Source organism: Rhineura floridana, chromosome 8 (genome assembly GCF_030035675.1).
Source record: "Rhineura floridana isolate rRhiFlo1 chromosome 8, rRhiFlo1.hap2, whole genome shotgun sequence".
NCBI lineage: Eukaryota > Metazoa > Chordata > Lepidosauria > Squamata > Rhineuridae > Rhineura > Rhineura floridana.
This window is the reverse complement of record NC_084487.1, coordinates 116,893,504-116,913,810: the sequence shown is the minus strand read 5'-3', so window position 1 is coordinate 116,913,810 and position 20,307 is coordinate 116,893,504. Positions and strand designations below refer to the sequence as shown.

At 42.0% G+C, this 20,307-nt stretch overlaps 1 protein-coding gene across 2 annotated transcripts; it reads right to left on the bottom strand.

Annotated features, from left to right (window-relative positions):
- Positions 1-817: 817 nt before the first annotated feature.
- On the bottom strand, positions 818-19,478 carry LOC133363110 (phospholipase A and acyltransferase 3-like). 2 transcript variants are annotated; one of them, XM_061582218.1, is made up of 5 exons: positions 19,380-19,478; positions 16,152-16,287; positions 13,914-14,182; positions 6,905-7,044; positions 818-1,104 (listed from the first exon to the last, which is right to left on the bottom strand). In XM_061582218.1, the coding sequence occupies exons 1-4, from the start codon at positions 19,419-19,421 to the stop codon at positions 6,910-6,912; spliced, it is 582 nt and encodes a 193-aa protein (XP_061438202.1). In that variant the 5' UTR covers positions 19,422-19,478; the 3' UTR covers positions 818-1,104; positions 6,905-6,909. The 2 variants fall into 2 exon arrangements, with proteins under 2 accessions (XP_061438202.1, XP_061438203.1); XM_061582219.1 differs by lacking the exon at positions 818-1,104 and having other exon boundaries at positions 6,914-7,019.
- Between the last annotated feature and the right edge of the window lie 829 nt (positions 19,479-20,307).

Below are 20,307 nucleotides of genomic sequence, written 5' to 3'. Positions count from 1 at the left end.
CCTCATGTAGAAAATATATGAGAAAATGATATAAGGAATAGTTTTTCAAAAATTACAATTAACATTTATGGTTCAGACAAAATTGTCTGCACTCTAAGCTGTGTAAACCACAGATTGCATTGACTCCTACCATGTAAAACTATATCTATTTATCAGGTCCATATAGCCCCTTTATGGCAGGTACTTTTTCAAGTACTTTATGGTTGAACATTTTCAGCCTAAGGGCCACATTGCTTCATGGGCAACATTCTGGGGGCTACATGTCACTGGAGGATGGGGCCAGAGGCAAAAACTGGCAGAACAATGACTCTGACTGACCCCTTTGTCTAATAGGCTTCTGTACCAAAAGTTTGATCTGGAAGTTCCTACAAAATTTCCTTACCACTTTTACCTGGTCCTTGGAGCTGGTCACCTGCTGGACATGGTGCAAACTTTGGCCACCCACATATCAGTCACCAGATGTCCCAGTGTCAGGTGACCCATTTTCCTTTGCCTGTGAATTTTAAAATTAAACCGTGTGGACAAAGGCACAGCTGGTAATCGGCACTTACAAACCCTGCCTTGCCTTTGTAAGCACTGCCAATCACTGACAGTGCCTGCAAACCCTGGTTTGACAGGGAGATGCATCTACCTTCCCCACACCTGACATCATAGTGAACATGGCTTGGCCAAAACAGCCCACTGGCCAAATGGAGAGGCCTAGTGGCCCTAATTGGACTTGCAGAGCTGAAAGTTCTCCATTACTGGCCTAAACAGACATCCACCCCAAAATAGAAAAAGCTGATACCAAAGCTAATTGTGACTGGCAGGCTGCATTCTTTATTTTACCTCTGCCATTCTGACAGCTATGAAAATACACATGAGAAAGTTTTCAGTCAGATTAAAAAAAGCACAACATATGTATGCAAGATTAGATAACTGATGCGATTCAGGAATGTCATCTCAGAGACTCTGCCCAGTACTGCCGTCTTTACAGGAGGGACAGCTGTAGCTTCTTCAGTTATAGGAGAAATCTGGAAAGCTTTTTAAGGTTGCAAATGACATCAGAGCTTTATTTCTAAGATTTGCTCCAGGTAGCACAATTTTTCATTCTTCTTAGAAGGCCTGACAAGAGAAAACAAACAAACTCTGCCAAGTAAGCTTTCACTTCAGAATAATTTTAATTTTGCAGCGTAAAGAATTTGACTGCAAGGCATGAAACAATATGATAATCTAAGAACACAAATGTAGGAATTGCATAAGAGATGGCTATGTTGTAAAATAGACACAAAACACTTCCACATTGACAATATTGTATTTGTTGTTACCTGTATGAGATATGGAGCTGTCTGAAAGTATTTTATTGATAACTCTGTCTCTGGTTTCTGTGTGCTTTTTCTAGTAGCCATAAACACAGCCTCTGAGAGGGAAAGGTGGAGATGGAGAGAGCGGCAGGGTTACACTAACCCTGTAGCTACTGTATTCCTCATGCCCTCAATGCAGTGACAGATGTGGGATTGTCCCTGTAGTGCACTGCATAATTATTGTATACAGGAACTTCTTGAACATGTGAGACCCTGGGTCGGATCTAGACCAAGTGAGCTGCATTTAGTTCCATAAGTTAGTCATGACTTCTTTTCCATTGATTTCAATGGGAGCTAAGCAGACAATTAATTTGGTCTAGAACCAAACCCCTATGACTGTCTGTGGCCTCTGTCAGCATATGCCTTATGGCAACAGTTGAGCAGATTACGAGGCCATGGCTTTCCTCTCAGTTCTTTCCCCCCCTTTCAACAATTTACACATAGGCCCAGTTCAGATGTCACAGTGTACTATAGCCTTGGGCTCTTGTATCCTTTTATCTCCTCTCTTCAGGTGCAGCTGGCTTTTGCTTCCATTTTGCTTGACCACAATTTGTCAGTGTGCTCATTTAACTGGTTACTGTTATGTAGTTTCAAATTAACAACATTTAACTTGAAATCACCTGCCAGCAGCCATTACACGATCAGATTGCAGCAGTGGAGGGGAGAGAAGGGGTGCAGGGCCACTCCACTGGTGCTGCTGAGAGACCAGCAACTTTTAGCTTCTCCTCTCCTTCAGCCTTTCTGCCGCAGCTGGTCATTAGAAGGACCTGAGTTTATTTCCTCCTCCTTCGCAATATTTTTTTTCTTTTTGTATCATTTTTTTAAAGATTATAAGCCTGAGGGCAGGGACTGTCTTGTTTGCAGTGATTTGTAAGCTGCTCTAGGAGCCTTTTTTGGGTGAAGAGCGAGATTTAGAAAGCATTTAAATAAATAAATAAAGACAACAAATAAATGCCTTGTTTCAAATAAACCATAGTAACATTAACCACAGTTTATTGGTTCAAACAAAGCAACAAACTGCGGCTAACCAAGAAATGAAGTGAAAGCATTCAACCTTCAACTGAACCAGGGAAAGACATAGAAAGGGGAAATGCATGAGCCTGAGGCTTGCTGAGGTTTGTTTTTATTACGCCAAGCTATGGTTTGGTCTGACAGTCAAATAATGTTAAATGAGGTTGGGGAAATTCAAATGACAAAAGGGGAACTAGTATGATAAGAAAATATATGTCTGTTTTAAACACAAAAAATCTTGCTTGTTATTACAGCAAAATATTAAAAATTCAATGATACTGAAATAAAAGCATTTTAAAAAGTGCTGACATATTATACAATGAGGTAAACATTCCATAAAGAGACATTCAAAATAATTTTAAGCAAGGGGAATAGCGGGATGTTCCAAACAGAGTAACTTAAATGAAACAAGGGGAAGGCACTGGCAGATGGGTTATGTTACTGTAATGAGAACATTCTCAGAAAATCAGTTCTATTATCCAGCTTCATCATGTCCTCGGTACAGCCTCCCATGTGGGAAATTTGTATGTTTTATGATGCTCTTGTGAGGTGATGGAATTGCTGAGTTCCAAACAACTAAATTGCAACTCTGAATAAATGACCCTTCGTGAGATTGTTCAAGATGAAACTGCTTTTTGCTGCCTTTAATTCTCACAAATAACTGTGTGGTCTGACAGAGTTCGGTCTCTCCTTATAGAAAGGTGATAAATGTAAACCACTTTTCTGTCTTTGGGTCACTGGAAAATATCAAATTGTTGTGGCATAGGCTTTCAAGAGTCAGAGCCCACCATTTCATCAGATGCATGAAAAATACTAAAGGACAAATCACAAAGTGAAGGGGGTGCCTCAGAGGGATTTGGGGCTTGCCTGAGGTAAAGCCGGATCTGTATGAGGCTGCACATGTATAAGCAGGGATGTCTGAAGCGCTTTGTGGTCCCTCGGCAATAAGCAAAATCATAACATATGTCTCCAGTATAAGGAAAATGCCAGGATCAGGAGTGGGAAGGAGAGACTCCTTCACAACTTACAGACTCTTGCTTGTAACCAGAGGGAATGATTTCACCCAGAAAGTGAATCCTTTTTAGTCCTTCCCACATCAAAATCAATTTTAAATGGTGTCTAGCACAAAAGCCCTTGGAATTATTTCTCTGCAGTTCGGCAGGTTTCTTACCCAGGGACATCTACCTGATGTCAGCAGTGTTCAGACCAATTACCCACAAAACAAAAGAGGAGATGAAGTGGTTCCTATTTCACTCACCCCCCAAACTGAAATTATTTCCCTTGCGGGAAAAACCACTGCAGCTATCCTGAAATGTAGCAGGATTGGTCCCCATAGAAAGGGTGACATTTTCTGCAAATTTCACTCAATTTCACCCCAAAGTAAAAGTAACCGCTATTTCCTTTTTAAAAAGGGAAAAGCAAATTTGAAAGGTGCCTTGCATAAAAGTCCCAAACCTATTTGCCTGTAATTTGATAAACGTTATCTACTCTGGAGAGGCTAGTCTGCCTGAAAATCTTGTCCTCTTCTCTCAAAAGGAAAAATATTATATACTCCAGCCTTTCTCAATGTGATGCCATCCAGATGTTTTGGACTGCAACTCCCATCACCCAGCTAATTCACTCTCCCCTCACCTTTCCATTTAACTCTGTCAGCTGACTCTCAATGGATCAGAGTCCTCATTTTTGTACCTTTGCAAACCTCAGGTGCTATTAGCTCCCTCCCTCTGCTCTCTGAAACCTGATCTACCTTAAAAGGGTTGCGCTCTGCAGTAAAAAGGAGTACTACGCAGAGAATATCTACATACAGAATGCAAGACATCTACGTACCAAAAAGTGTTAAGCAATGTAGTCAGGTTTATTTATTTCTAAAACTATTTCTATACTGTCAAATCATAAAATATCAGGGTGGTGTACAACATGACAACATAAAACACCATTAAAAATACAGATAATAATGAAAGTGATTGGGTAATCAAAACATTAAAAATGAAACAGCTACAAAGGACTGTTGGCATATAAAGATCCTCAAGAGATGCCTGAAGGTCAAAAAATGAAGGTGCCTGCCAATCTCTGCTGGAGGAGTTTTCCACAGCATGGGACGGGCAACACTAAATGTCCAGCTTCTAGTTGAGGCCAATTAGGCCTCTATAACACAGGGGACAACTAACAGTGCTCTTCAAGATAATTTCAGAGATCAAGGCGGGATATAAGGGCTCAGGTCCTTAAGGTATCCTGGGCCCAAGTTGTTTAGGGCTTTGTATATCATCACAAGAGCCTTGAACCTGGTTCAGTAGCATATGAACAGCCAGTGCAGATGTTTCAGCAGAGGTGGCACATGCTGTTGGCCATTTGCCCCCCCCCATCAGCAGCAGTCTAGGGCTTCATTCAGCCCCACATAGAGCGTATTGTAGTCATTCATGGACTACAGTGGCCAAACGTACCAGACTAAGCTGGTAAAAGGCACTCCTAACCACTTAGGTCTCTAATGACAATCATGTATTGAGGAGTACCCCCAAGCTATGTACTTGCTCTAAATGTTCACAACATGAAGTCAGAGATGCCACATACATAATTTGCCTTGTGATTTCCCCGTTAGGGTTTATATACTGGTGGTGGTATGCAATGTTTTGTCAATGAATTACACCATATCCTATAATCTGTCATGGCAACATGGACAAGGAAGAAGGCAGCAGGAGCGTTATTTTCATCTTCCCCCAACTGAACTCAATTGGAGAAAAATTCTTATATTAGGTTTGGGTTTATTTAAAAGTTGTGCTGTCAGTGTGAGCATAGCAGTGATATGGGAGACTATAGGGTTTGATGCAAGGTTGTTCCTGCCATATCCTTGCCCCATTTTTAGCCACTTTGTTGGTGTAATGGTCGGCCAATATACATGCCATGACATCTGCTAGGATACAGTGTTTCCAGCACTTCCAAAAGCCCCTTAGCTGGCAGATCTTGAATACAGGATTGTGCCCTTAATAACCTTCAAAGCTGATGGCATTTGCACAAATTCTAGTTTTAAAGGTTAGATAAATAGCAAGTATCCATTTTCAAAAATTAGTAGGGTGTGACCGATCACTAGATTTGGTTGGGAACCCAATGTTGTGCTTTGGGAAACAGGCCAATTCAGTCTGAAGTGCTACATTGTTTGACTGTTTAAGCTCAAGGTCTAAGTCTACTATGGGGAAAATGAGACACACACCCCCATTCATTATCAGAAAATTTTGAAAACGGCTCAAGCATTTTCCTTTTTGACAGAAGTGGATAAAATCTGAAGGTATACTAGCCCCTTCACAATTAATGTTGCCCAGAGTGACTGGTTAGCCAGCCAGATGGGCGACTAAGAAATCAAATAAATAAATAAATAAATAAATAAATGGCTAATAGTTCCAAGGGTTTTACGCCTCGCACCTGTAATTTTTTATTTTTATATATATATATGCAGAATTTGATGCTGTGCAGGCATGGTAGATCTTCCTGAGGGGATAAATCCTGGCAAATTTCAGAAGGATGGCTGCAGCAGTTTTCCTGCAAAGTGAGCCCTTACAGTTTTGGGGTAGGTTAAAGGTAATCGCTTAAATTTACTCTAGTGCTTTGTATGCAATTGGTCTGGAAATAGTACATATGAGAGAGATCACTCTAGATAAGAATTCTGCCAAATTGTATACAAATAGGCCCGGGTTGAGGGTTATGCTAGAAGTCTATAACATGATTTTAAAGTTGAAAATCATTCCCTCTAATTATGAGTTGGACCTGACAGTCATAACAGAGCTCTCCCTCCTACATCTCCGCACATTAGTGCTTGGTCTACCTCCCCCTCTCTCATTCTGGCAGATGAGTTAACTTAGATTCACTTTTAACTAATTACTTCAACATCTTTCCCCCAAAGAACCAGAAAGCACTGCTAAAATCATTTTCTCTCATTACAAGCTAGACACAAAATCAGTCCCAAAGGAGCTCTCCCTCCTGTCCCTACCCTGACATTCTCCTTATTTGAAGGCTTTAGTAATGCTGGGAAAAACAGAAGGAAGTAGAAAAAGAGGAAGGCCAAGCAACAGATGAATTGATTCTGAACTTACAAGATCTGAACAGGGTGGTTCATGACAGATGCTCTCGGAGGTCACTGATTCATAGGGTTGCCATAAGTCATAATTGACTTGAAGGCACATAACAACAACAACAAAGTTTAACTTTTAACTAATAGCGTCTGCAGCGTTGTTGTTTTTTACTACTGAGTCACAAATGTTCCACAAAATGCTTTGGGGTGTCCCCACTTTTACGGATCGCCTTGGAGAAGCCAGGAATCCCTCTGAGGCCCCCTGCCTTGGCTTGAGATTTGAGATTCATCTGAATCTGCTGCACATCCCTAGAAACTGGTCCAAAATTTAAAAATTGTTTAGAAATCACCATTTTTGTTATAAAGGCAGCTGATATTATTGGGTGTCCAACAACAAAACAGACCAGAATTAATGCAAGAAAGCTATTTTCTTTCATTCATGGTACAGCTGTAATCAGGCAAATTTTTAACCTTCTGTGTACATACTCACCAGTCTCAAAGCTCCTCAGCCCTCTGGAACCAACGAGAAACTGTCCTACTTGAACGTACTCTGTCTCTCTGTCTCTCTCTTAATCTTCTTCTTATCTGTCTTGCAAAGTTTGGGTCTACCGTGAAGCAAAACAATTCTGTCTACGATATTCATAAATATTTAACATTAATACAGTGGTGGAATCATCATCATCATCATCATCCAAGATCAACCATTCTGTCTTACACAAATGTCACTTTAGTGCTCTTTAGAGAAAGTGATATAGCCATCTCCTGTTGCCTGTCTCCAGCAGCTGGTCATCAGAGGCATGCTACTTCTGTGTTCCATATGGACAGAGAAAGATCTCCCCCCCCCCACTTCATTCATAACTTACAACCCCCCCTCTGTATACATAATATAATATCTATATTTATATCTATATCATCTCATTCTAAAATGTCATGGCTTCATTAGCCTTTTCCCCTGATTATTTTAATTGCCCTTTTCTGACTTTCTGCAGCTCTGTGTAACCTTCTTGAAAATGGACAGCCACAACTGTGTACAATATTTTGTATGCACCACAGCTTTAAATGAGGTGTTGGGAAAACCCGTATTTACAAGGCCATTTGTCTAGCCACCACTAGAGACCACCAAAGGGGCACTGCAAAACTTGAAACTGAAATTTGTATTTCTGAGTTCTACCAAATCTCCAGTTTTCTAGGAGCAGCAACATATCAGACTCTTTTTCTTTCATCTGTAGTTTGGGAGTTTTGACTTTAAGTATGGAATGGTGTACACTGCAACATTTTAACTGAGTTTTAAAAGATAGTAACTTGTGAGAGGTTGTCAAATATAGGCATCTGAATTTTGAAATGCATTTGTTTTCTACTTTAGAATTATATAAAGGAATGTTGGAGAATTCAGCTCTAAGAGACGCAGTTATTGAAATCACAAGTTTGCATGTTAGACTTCAGGAATGGAAACTGGTCAAGCAAATGCAATTGCTATTTGCTTACATTGTTGTGGTGGTGGTTTTAAGTCCACAAATTATATGTAATTAATAATGGTGGGGTTTTTTTTACATTGTTTGATGTTTACTTCACAACAGAAACTTATAGAGTTGGCCAAATACAAGTTTACAAGCTTACATGGTGGTTAGACTATGCCCAAATCTTTATTACTCTGGGACAGAGAAAAGCAGGAAAAGAGCCACATGCCACTTCTACGTGGTATTTTGCTCCTCTCTCTTTAACAGATATACTGTCCGTATGGAGTAGTGCAGGTACAGGAAACTTGTAGTCATCCAGTTGTTGCTAGACTCCAGTTCCCACCAACCGCAGCCAGACCATGGCCAGTGGTCAGGATTGATGGGAGCTGGAGTCCAACTACATCTGGAGGGCCACAAGTTTCCCATGCCAGGTGTATTAGTTTGAAGGGAGCAGCATAATCCTTTGCATGTTTGACTTGGAAGCAGGGATGAGGGAGAAATTCAATTCAGTTCACATTTAAAGCTGAATTTATCAAATTCACAGTTTCCGAAATAATATGAGAACTGAAACACAGCCGTCCTTCAAAATTTGTACTGATCCAAATTTTGCTGTGCAGTTTACCAACCAAACAATGTTCACAAACATCCATAGGGGAAAGTATGCATAAAAATGAATTTACTTACAAAAATATCATACAAACATGAGTGAATGGGCAGAAAAATGGCAAATGCAATTCAATATAAAGTGTAAAGTGTAAAAAATCTTAATTTCACATATACGCTCATGGGGTCTGAACTGGCGGTGACCAACCAGGAGAGAGACCTCGGGGTTGTAGTGGACAGCACGATGAAAATGTCGACCCAGTGTGCAGCAGCTGTGAAAAAGGCAAATTCCATGCTAGGGATAATTAGGAAAGGTATTGAAAATAAAACAGCCGATATCATAATGCTGTTGTATAAATCTATGGTGTGGCCGCATTTGGAATACTGTGTACAGTTCTGGTCGATATTCTAGAGTTGGAAAAGGTTCAGAAGAGGGCAACCAGAATGATCAAGGGGATGGAGTGACTCCCTTACGAGGAAAGATTGCAGCATTTGGGGCTTTTTAGTTTAGAGAAAAGGCGGGTCAGAGGAGACATGATAGAAGTGTATAAAATTATGCATGGCATTGAGAAAGTGGGTAGAGAAAAGTTCTTCTCCCTCTCTCATAATACTAGAACTCGTGGACATTCAAAGAAGCTGAATGTTGGAAGATTCAGGACAGACAAAAGGAAGTACTTCTTTACTTTATCTGACCTCAATAATAAGAAGGAGCCACTTGGCAGCAAGATAGAACTGCAGCCAGCTAGACGGACTTAACTGGGGGTAGGGAGGCCTGCCTGGGCAACAGGCGTGGAGGGGGTTATGTGCAAGGTGGAGAGGGCTATGGTGGGGAGGGTGGGGGGCCACGATATTAAGAGGCTAGGCGGCAGACGCTGGAAAGGTGTAGGTGGCAGGCCATGCCAATATAGGGGAACGAGGGATAGATGCATTATATCCATCCCCTGTTCTGGGCCTGCTCACAGCCAGAAGAAAGCTGGGGGATGTACAACTCCATCCGACCTTCGACTGCTGCTGTGTAATGCCGGGTCTGTGGTTCAGAAGACATCACTCATCCACGATATGATTGTGGATGAGAATGCAGACCTGTTGTGCATCACGGAAACTTGGCTGGATGAGGCCTCAGCCCCGGTGCTTGGGGCCATGTGTCCGGCCAGGTTCCAGTACGCGCAGCAGCCGAGGGTTGGTAGGCGGGGAGGGGGTGTGGCAATTATCTATCGGGAGTCTTTGGTTTTTACCAGACCTCCTCTCCACGAGACCACGTTTGTTGACTGCATGTACTGGAGGTTGGGCCCAAAGGGCAGTTTAGGAATTCTGCTTGTGTACCGCCCACCCCGCTGCACAGCAGACTCCCTGACCGAGGTGCTTGAGGTTGTCGCGGATGTGCGGGCTCTGTCCCCTAACCTAGTGGTTTTGGGGGATTTTAACCTGCACGCTGAGGCAGCTATCACAGGAGCTCCTTGGGATTTCTTGGAAACCATGACTTCCTGGGAACTGCACCTTAGTAATACGGGGCCCACCCATGTACCCGGTCATGCTCTTGACCTTGTGTTTGTCTCGGGAGGGGATGGAAGTGCTCTGAAAATAGGGGCTGTTGTTGTTAACCCCGTGTCATGGTCAGATCACTATCTGGTAAATATAGATCTCTCACTGCCGCACACCCTCTGCAGGGGACAAGGACCTATTAGAATGGTCTGTCCCAGGCGCCTGATGGAGCCTAAGGGATTCCTGAATGCACTGGGGAATTTGGAGTTGTCTGAAGGTCGCCCGGTCGAAATCCTGGTGATGGAGTGGAATAGGGAGATCACCGGGGCAATTGACCGGGTGGCTCCGAAACGTCCTCTCCCCCTGAATAGAACTCAGACTGCGCCCTGGTATACTCCACGGTTGCGGGGTCTGAGACAGGAGGTGAGACGACTAGAGCGCTGGTGGCGGAAATCGCACTCTGAAGACGATCGGACACTGGTTACAGCAGCAATTGCAGCCTACCAAGTGGCAACGAAGGCAGCAAAGAGGGAATTCTTTGCTGCCTCTATTGCATCTGCAGAGTGTTGTCCCAGGAGGTTGTTCCAAGTGGTCCGAAGCCTGGTCGGTCCAGTTGTGCAGGAACCCATGGAACCTTCTAAAGCCTCCTGTGACATATTTGCTAAACACTTTGCTGATAAAATTGAGCGCCTAAAGAGTGCGATTCCGTATGCCGTGGATACAGGAAGTGTGCCAGAGTCGGCCAGTTGTATTCCGGTCTGGTGGGATCGGTTTCAGCCTCTTCCCTCTGAGGAAGTGGACAAGGTGCTCTCTACTGTGAAGCCAACCACTTGCTTGTTTGATCCTTGCCCTACATGGCTCATTTTGGGCTGTAAAGAGAAACTGAGCGAAGGGATCAAGGCAGTGGTGAATGCTTCTTTAGAAGAAGGTGTGGTGCCATTAGCCCTCAAGGAGGCGGTAATAAAGCCCATTCTGAAAAAGTCCTCCTTGGATCCCCAAGATTTAAACAACTTTCGCCCAGTTTCTAATCTTCCATTCTTGGGCAAGGTCATCGAGCGAGTGGTGGCCGAACAGTTAAAGACACACTTGGATGAAGCAGATTATTTGGATCCATTCCAGTCTGGCTTCAGGACTGGTCATGGAACTGAAACAGCTTTGGTCGCTATGGTGGATGATTTAAGGAGGGCGTTGAATAAAGGAGAACATGCATTCCTCGTCCTCCTGGATCTCTCAGCGGCTTTCGATACCGTCGACCGCGGTATCCTTTTAGATCGTCTGGAGAGAATGGGAATAGGGGGCACTGTTCTACGGTGGTTCCGTTCCTATCTCTCAGACAGACATCAATGGGTGGCATTGGGGGATAAGGTCTCGGACCCTTGGCCTCTCAATTGTGGTGTGCCACAGGGTTCTATCCTTGCCCCCATGCTATTCAACATCTATGTAAAGCCGCTGGGAACCATCATCAGGAGATTTGGGCTGCGGTGCCACCAATATGCGGATGACACCCAGCTCTATCTCTCGTTTAAATCCTCACCAGAGTTGGCTGTGGAGACCATTTCCAAGTGCCTGGAGTCAGTAAGTGAATGGATTGGAGGAAATAGGCTGAAGCTAAACCCTGACAAGACCGAGGTACTGCTCGTGGGAGACAGGAAAAGATTAGGAGCTTTAGACCTGGTGTTCAACGGGGTAAAATTGCCCCTGAAGGACCAGGTCCGCAGTCTCGGGGTCATCCTTGACTCCCAGCTGTCCATGGAGGCTCAGGTTTTGGCAGTGAGCCGGGCAGCTTGGTTTCAATTACATCTAATACAGAGGCTGCGACCCTATCTGCCTGTCCATCTTCTCCCACGGGTAGTACATGCCCTGGTCTCCTCTCGCTTAGACTACTGTAATGCGCTCTACGTTGGGGTACCCTTGAAAACGGTCCGGAAACTGCAGCTGGTACAGAATGCGGCGGCACGTTTGATTACGAACAGCCGTCGCCGCGATCACATCACTCCGGTGTTACAGGATCTACACTGGTTACCAGTTGTTTACCGGGCCCAATTCAAGGTGTTGGTACTAACCTTTAAAGCCCTATACGGTCTCGGCCCAGCTTATCTGAAGGAACGCCTCCAGCATCAACAAACATGCCGCCTGACTAGATCAGCCACTCAAGACCTTCTCTCGGTCCCACCAGTCAAAACAGCTAGACTGGTGCGGACCAGAGAGAGGGCATTTTCAATCGTGGCCCCCACACTCTGGAACTCTCTCCCTTATGATCTTCGCCATGCCCCCTCCCTGCCAAGTTTTCGCCAAACCTTGAAAACCTGGCTATTCAGGCAGGCCTACAAGATCCCTGGGGTAGCCTAATTTTATTGGTTTTAGCTATGGGTGGGTTCGGTTTCGTTTTATATTGTAGTTCTTGGGTTTTTATGTAGTTTGTATGTTGTGTTTTACTTGATCTTGTACGCCGCCTAGAGTGGCTGCTTGTGCGGCCAGATAGGCGGCCTAGAAATAAAAAAATTATTATTATTTATTATTACTCAGCGCACAGTCAAACTATGGAATTTGCTCCCACAAGATGCAGCTTGGATGGCTTTAAAAGAAGATTAGACAAATTCATGGAGGACAGGGCTATCAATGGCTACTAGCCATGATGGCTGTGGTCTGCCACCCTAGTCAGAGGCAGCACGCTTCTGAAAACCAGTTGCCGGAAGCCTCAGGAGGGGAGAGTGTTCTTGCACTCGGGTCCTGCTTGCGGGCTTCCCCCAGGCACCTGGTTGGCCACTGTGAGAACAGGATGCTGGACTAGATGGGCCACTGGCCTGATCCAGCAGGCCCTTCTTATGTTCTTATGTTCTATTAGGGGGAATTGCTTGCAAAGATGTGTACGTTAGTCAAAACTGCATACAAAAATGCTTTTATTAGGAGAAATTTGCACTAAAATGCTGAAGAATTTTCATGTTTATTTTATTTATTTATTTTAATTGCGAATTGCTGCACAAATGTGAAGCTGAATTTAAAACTGGAAAACGGACAACGAAGTTTACAGATTCTTCCATCCCTATGTCGAAGTAAGTTTCACCGCATTCAGTGGTGATCACTCTCTGGTAAGTAGTTTAGGATTGCAAACTTAGGCTTGGACCACATTGTGTTCAAATCCCTGCTCAGTCACAAAGCTGACAAATGGGATGTTAAAAAAGTTACCATCCCTTTGCATAGTCTGCCTCACAGGATGCTGGACTACATTTATTTATATTTTTAAAACTTTTTTTCTGTCTCAGTGTAGCACCAAAGCCAGTTAACAACTATAACAGAACAGGATTTAAAAAACATTCATTCAAACTAATTAATTAAATGAATTAAACCAATGGTTCCCAGACTTTCCCACGGACCCCTTGAAAATTGCAGAAGGACTTGGCAGACCACTTAAAAGATTTTTCTGCCTGTTTTGTGGCAATTGTAATGTGCTGATGTTGTATGATTTTAACTGCATTTATATTGCTTCTTTTATTTATTTATTCATTAATTGTAATACAGTAAGATACAAGAAATAAAAGAAGCAATAAAATACAATTAAAAATCAATATGAATAGGTAATGTGATGGATGTGCTGTTTCCTGTCTTCACCCACAAATCCGCAGACATGCCATAGACTACCTGAATGAAGCTTGTGGACCACTGGGGATCAGCAGACCACAGTTTGGGAACCCCTAAATTAAACAAAACTAAATGAAACAAAAGGAAAACACCATCACACTGTACCAGAACAGACCCCCCTTTCCTATTTATATTTATTTATTTATTTATTAAATTTATTAGTCGCCCATCAGGCTGGTTGTCCAGCCACTCTGGGCGATGTACAAAATAAAAAACATACAAATACAAATATATAGGAATTGTTCTTTTGCCTTTAACTAGTAACCCTTGTAATAAGTTGAGAGGGAGCACAGTTTTCAATGAAGAAGCAGAACTCACCTGTCCTGACTGAGGAACACCATATCTCATCATTGTGGCAAAGTGTTCACAGTTTGATGTCAGAAGATTGTATGGAAGCTGTAACCCCAGCAAATCTTCAGCCATCTGTACTATAACATCTGGATCTAATGGAGGATGCTCACCATCACCATCAAATTGATTGTGTACAGCATATGGATCACGACCCGCCACATCAGCCAAACGATCCCGTTGCACTGTGGCTAATAGGGTCTGACCACCTATTACATCCTGACGTACACAATCCCAATCTAAAAGTAAACAACAAAGTCCTTAAAAATTAATTAATGGGAAAATTCAAAGTTGAAATGTTGCTCTGTACATAAGCAACATAGAGACAAGTTTATTATCATTCTCATCATCATTATTATTTATCAGATCTATATAACCACCCATCAATCAACACTTGCTGGGAGGCTTACAACCAAATATTAAAAGCAGAATATACAATTATAATTGAAAACCAACAGAATACATGCTTAGCATAGGGTATGTGGCTTAGAGATGGCAAACAAGATACATTGGGGCAAAGTGCTTAAAAATGGAATTTCATGGCAACTTTTATGGATTATGTAAATCTCTGCTTTTCTGCCCCCCTAGGCAATAGCTCCCCAGAAGCTCTTCACAAAATTTCCTAAAAGTTGGGGGTTTTTTTTTAGTTTGTTTTGTTTTGCCACAATACATTTGAAGAAACAACCAAAAATAGGTTTTTTTGTACCTCGTCAGTGAAAGATTATGGGGATATAATTTCCACACTTTTTCCCAGTTTGACCCTAGAGGGATCAAAATGACTGGAAACAATGAAATAATTTGTAGGGGCATCATGAAAAACATACAGAATAGGCAATTGAAAATGTACACAATATGCATTGCACAAATCTTGTTTTACCAATTTCACTTAAGGATAAAACAGTTCATAGAACCCTGAGGCTTGGTAATTCAGCTGTATTTTATGCACCAAAATCTTCTCATTTTGTATGCTTTCAGAAACCGTGTAACAATCATACCCTGCTCTTATTGGGATATAATTGCTAGGGCAAAACATCACCTGCCCCACCTTTTCTAGCAGCAGTAACATTCATAGTAGTTTACTTTATGCTCTGTTTACACTCTTATGGCCTTGTTCATACATCGATGTCAGCCAAGCTATGGCTTACCCAGATTGTGCAAATGTGCTGGCTCCCGGAGAGGAGCTTACACCCACTTTCTTCTCCTTGGTCCTGTTAGCACAGCGTGGTATGGTAGCTAAGGTTTGGTTTGGTGTGTTGCCTGAATCCAGGATAGCAATTAAGGTCTCTCCTCCTTAACCACTATCTGTAACCAAAGTTTTCCTATGGACATGTAATTTTTTACACAGACATAATGTCATTTATAGGGTTTTCAGACACCCAGGGAAAATTATATCTCCCAGGGTTCCTTGGACACTGCCATAGCAACATTCCAGGGACTAGGGATGGGAGACAGACATTTGAGGAAGGGAAGAAGAGAGATACCAGGCAGAATGAAGAACCTCCCTGTCTGCCGCTGCCACCACAGCAGTAACCAGGTAATGGGTTGGAGGGACTTCTCCAGTCCAGTAGATTTTTCAGTTCCATCCCATTAAAAGCAATGGCAACCTAAATGACACTTTGTGTTAATTCTCAGAAGGAAATTCTGTGGTAGCAATATGCACATGTGTATCCATTCAATGTAAATAGATGCAAGGGCAGGGAAATGAATGATATGTGTCAAAGTGAGAGAGCCCTTAAATAATAATAATAATAATAATAATAAAATTTTATTTCTAGGCCACCTATCTGGCCGAATTAACGGCCACTCTAGGCAGCGTACATAGACTAAAATATAACATAGAGTAAAATATAACGTATAATACAAAACAAAACCCCAGTAGTCTATAGACATCCCGAGCAGCAGGTTCACGCACACATACACACACACGGTCTCTGGCCCCTTCAGCAGTTGCTGCTTTTGTAGCTGGAGAGAGACAGGGCCCTGCCCTTCCAGGCCAGGTGGAAATCAGCCAGAAATGCAGGGAGCAGGTCTTGCAGAAACTCACACAGGTAGATGGTCTCTGGCCCCTTCAGCAGTTGCTGCTTTTGTAGCTGGAGAGAGACAGGGCCCCGCCCTTCCAGGCCAGGTGGAAATCAGCCAGAAATGCAGGGAGCATTTCATTATCTGAATGTTTTAAATCACATTGCCATTTTTGCACCCCTCTCATACCTGGCAAAGTAAAGTGAATAACATTGCCATTTCCCACATAGATGCCCCAGTGTTGGTATCCAGATCTCTGGAACTGAACCATATCCCCTCGTCTCGGCTGTTGTTGTGAAGTATATACATTGATCACAGCTTGAATCTAGAGTTGGGGGGGGAATAACAGCTTATTCTTCAACAGAAATAATGGGTGATATCAGTCATACACAGAGGAGACCCATTTAAATCAATGGAGTTTACAAGGGGAACAGAGGCACATACAATTAGCATTATAATCAATGTCCACTATAAGCGGAGTTCAAAGGCAGACGTCAGTGTTGGTAGCTAAATGAGCAGAGGCAGGTAATCAAAGCCTAAAAAGCCAGACCACAGTCAGCGTTTTTACAGGACTAGACAAAATCCTATTGGCCCTTTGTATCAAATGTCAGTTCTTGAGCAGGGAGTTGTAGTGCTGCCATCTGCAGTGTGGTGCTGAAGCATAACAGAAAGCAGGCAAACAACCCCAGCCGTCTGAAAAGCTACCATAGTGGCACAGAGAATAAGACACCTGATTTTCGTGGATTTAAACATACAAACAAATACATGGAACTTCACAAATCTTTCTCATAGACAAGGGGCTTATAAACTTACAAGAAGACCCAAGAACTCTGTATTTCTATTCCCTGTTTGGCATGCACAAGCTCATACCATGTTAGGCCATTAGCAAACTTAAGTATTTTCCCCCATCAGTTTGATTACTAGCTTCTGTGGTTTTCACTGAGATCCATTTTCCCTTTGAATGAATGAATGAATGAATCTTTATTTTTACCCCGCCCTTTTTCCAAAACTGGAACTTAGCGGGGGCTTACAAATGAAAACTACACATAGGTAAAAAACATACAAAAATATACAATTAAAATAGAATTAAACTATTTGTAACATTAAAATCATGAAACATATACTTAAGATACTAAAACAATTTAAAACATGAAGAATAGGACCATAGAACAATACAACAGACCTTATGAGGCCCTATCTAAAACATTTATAAAATGTTTATAAAAATTTATAAAAATGAACACTTTAAATGAGTTCCCCATTTATATTTAAGTCCCCCTCCCAATGTGTTAGTGTAAGGAATTAAAAAACCCTTCATTTAGCAAAAATAATCAGGCTGTTTATCCACAAACATTTCAATTTGGTTTCCATCTATAAGCAATTTCTCACCCACCCAATCATCAATAATTTATTGCTTCTTATTCATAAATTTAACAAAAATATCTTTTCAAAAGGAAGGCATTTGTGACAGACTGGATCCAATGCTGAATGTAGTCTCAGTTCCTAGTGAACAGTTGTGTATAATCAGCTAATTCCGCTTCCAAAAAGTAACTGGATCACCCAGTTTTTCCTCTTGTATGCCACATAATTTTCAGTGTTTCCCCCTTAATTCTTCAGTAATTTCTTCTAAATTTTTCTGTTTTTATTCATAGCAATTTTGCATGCTCTAGTAACCCCCTTTTAAGAACTTTTTGATCTTGCTGAGGTTGTTCTAATAAGGCTACAGTCTTCTCCTTATGTTCTTTCAGTTCTTCCAATTTCACTACCAATCTTTCAATATTTGATATTTTTCCTGAAACTGTATTTTTGCAATTGTAATTTTGATTCTACTATCTTGTCTCCTTTCAATCCTAAAACATGAGGGTGGAAGCCAGATGAAGTTCTTCCACCTTATCCAACACCCTTCTGGGCTCCTGCTGGTGTGGCAAAAATGAAGTCACAGGAATGCTCTTGTGTTGCTCTATCTTTTGGGGTGGGAACTGAAAAGATTATGGAGAAACACAAGAGAACTTCCCCTCCCTCCACCCCCCAAGTCTTCTCCTGGAGGTTGGAAGGGCACAGGAGGGGGTGAGGGGGAAGAAATTCCATTGAGGTTGTGGAAGTTCAGTGTGTGCAATTAGTTGGATACAACCCAAAGTCTATTCCACTGAATAATCAGATTGCATGTGAATATAAATGCAAAGTTCAAAGATGACGGTCATAAAGATTACAAATTCACTGAGAAGTGATGAGCTCTTCAGATTCCGAAAGCAAAGCACTCCAAAACAAAGGCTGCCAAGACTTGAGTTCTCATTCTTCTTGAAGCGACTTACCAAACCAGCAACCCCCTCTAGCTGTGTTGTACAAGGGAATCTGCACCCTGGCAAATTGCAAAGGTTTTTAAAGTAGCACTGGGACAAGGTCTTCAAAGAAAGGTGTCTAAGGATGGAAACAACTGTTCCTCCCTGATTCCAGGGGAAGGTAAGTCTCTGCCATGTAGACTGGGAAGCAGCATCTGCATCCACAGAGGGCTTTGGATCATTATGAGGACCTCTTTTCCTCCCTTATTCCATTCTCTCCAAATTCCATTCTCTCCTCCGGGTCCCGACTCATAGGGAGGCCCGGAGGGCAGTGACAAGATCAAGGGCCTTCTCAGTGGTGGCCCCCGAACTATGGAATAGTCTTCCCGAGGAGGTTCGCCTGGCGCCGACACTATCATCCTTTCGGCGCCAGGTTAAAACCTTTCTCTATTCTGAGGCATTTTAATTTTTTGTTAATGATTGTAATGTTTGTAATTTGATTTTAGCCTTTGCTGTTTTTAGATTGTGAAATTTGATTTTAGACTGATGTTTTTGTATTATATTGTATTTTATTGTATCTATGTTCACCGCCCAGAGAGCTATTGCTAGTCGGGCGGTATATAAGTTTTAAAAATAAATAAATAAATAAATTCCTGTTTAAACAAACTCTCAGGCCAGCATGCAAGTGTAACAATAAAAACAGTGGATTGCATTCAACTAAGGCCAACTCAGAGCAGACCCATTGAAATAAATGGACCTAAGTTAGTCACATCCATGAACTTCAATTAGTCTACTCTGAGTAGGACTAGCATTGACTACCACTCAGTATCAACAAAATCTGAAAACATACAAACATCAAATGAAACAGCAGCTGAAAAACCAGATGCATGAAATTCACAATGTAATGACATCATATTATAAATTGTATTACAACAGATATTACTAGCAAGAGGGGAGAAAAAGATCCAAGGGGCAGCTCTCTCTCTCTTGTAACATCTCGGTCCATTTTTGGTCTGCACCAGGGGCTGCCCTTGGCTGTAAAATCTGACATCAGAACTCGTAGCTAATGCTGCATCTACAATACGAAAGGAAGATAAAGGACAGAAAGAAAAGACAGGATCTCATATAAGAAAGTTACCGCTCTCCCTATTCCTGCCATTCCTGTCATTCCTCTCTTCATTTTGATTCTCTTCAAAGTCCCAAAGTGAGAGATAAATATCAAAACTTTAAATGTTCTTGCTTCAGGACTAAAATATGAATGATATGAACTCCACATAACGTTTTGTTTATATATACTATGCTGCTAATAAAAAAGCTCCTGCTTTCTTGGAAATGACTAAGTTCTAGCAAAGGAAGTTTGTTCACTTTCATTTTCATTCTGAAACACAAAATGTTTGCATTCTCCACCTACCATTGAAGGTTCAGCTGAAGGTCCTGCGGCATTGCCTCTTATAAACACATACCCTAGGGGTTGCCAGCTGATTAAAAGACTTAGGCATAGGAGAGTAGTGTAAAATGACACTTCAAAATAGCTTTTGACTTTGAATACAGTCCAAGAAGAAAAAACCCTGTAAGTTTCCCTTTTAACAAGCTACTGCTCACTATGCAAGGTGCTGCATTCCTGTAGGCACCCCACATGCAGTAAGAGAAGACACACACCCCCAGGCCTCTGTGACAGCCCTTTTCAAAGCCCCAAGTGAATACAATCACTCTCCTAGTTATATTCTCCCCCCACTGGAACTGGCTGTCCCACTTCATCTGCCTTTTGTAACCCTTTCTTAAGTTACTGACAACCCATGAGGTGACTGCCCTAAAACAGGAGCAGTGAAATTAATGAGTGAAGTGTGTACCAATATTTCCCTAAATGTGTGACCGGTACCAGATAGGTTCTAGGAATAATATACTTGATATATCCACAGCATTTAAGAGATCCAGGCAGTAACGTAAAACAAAGAGGAAATGTTCTATTTTAAAACAAGGACTTATTTAGGACAAGAATATACAGCTGGCACATGAGCGTGATGGTTACCAATGTTATAATTCTCCACCTTTCCCTGAATTCTGCT

Bases quoted from the DNA above. Each gene is read 5' to 3' on its own strand.
- LOC133363110 (XM_061582218.1), bottom strand. From the start codon at position 19,421: ATGAAGAGAGGAATGACAGGAATGGCAGGAATAGGGAGAGCG. The intron at 16,288-19,379 runs GTAACTTTCTTA...CCCCAACTCTAG, and splicing joins TGGCAGGAATAGGGAGAGCG to ATTCAAGCTGTGATCAATGT. The intron at 14,183-16,151 runs GTATGAGAGGGG...GTTTACTTTTAG, and splicing joins TATTCACTTTACTTTGCCAG to ATTGGGATTGTGTACGTCAG.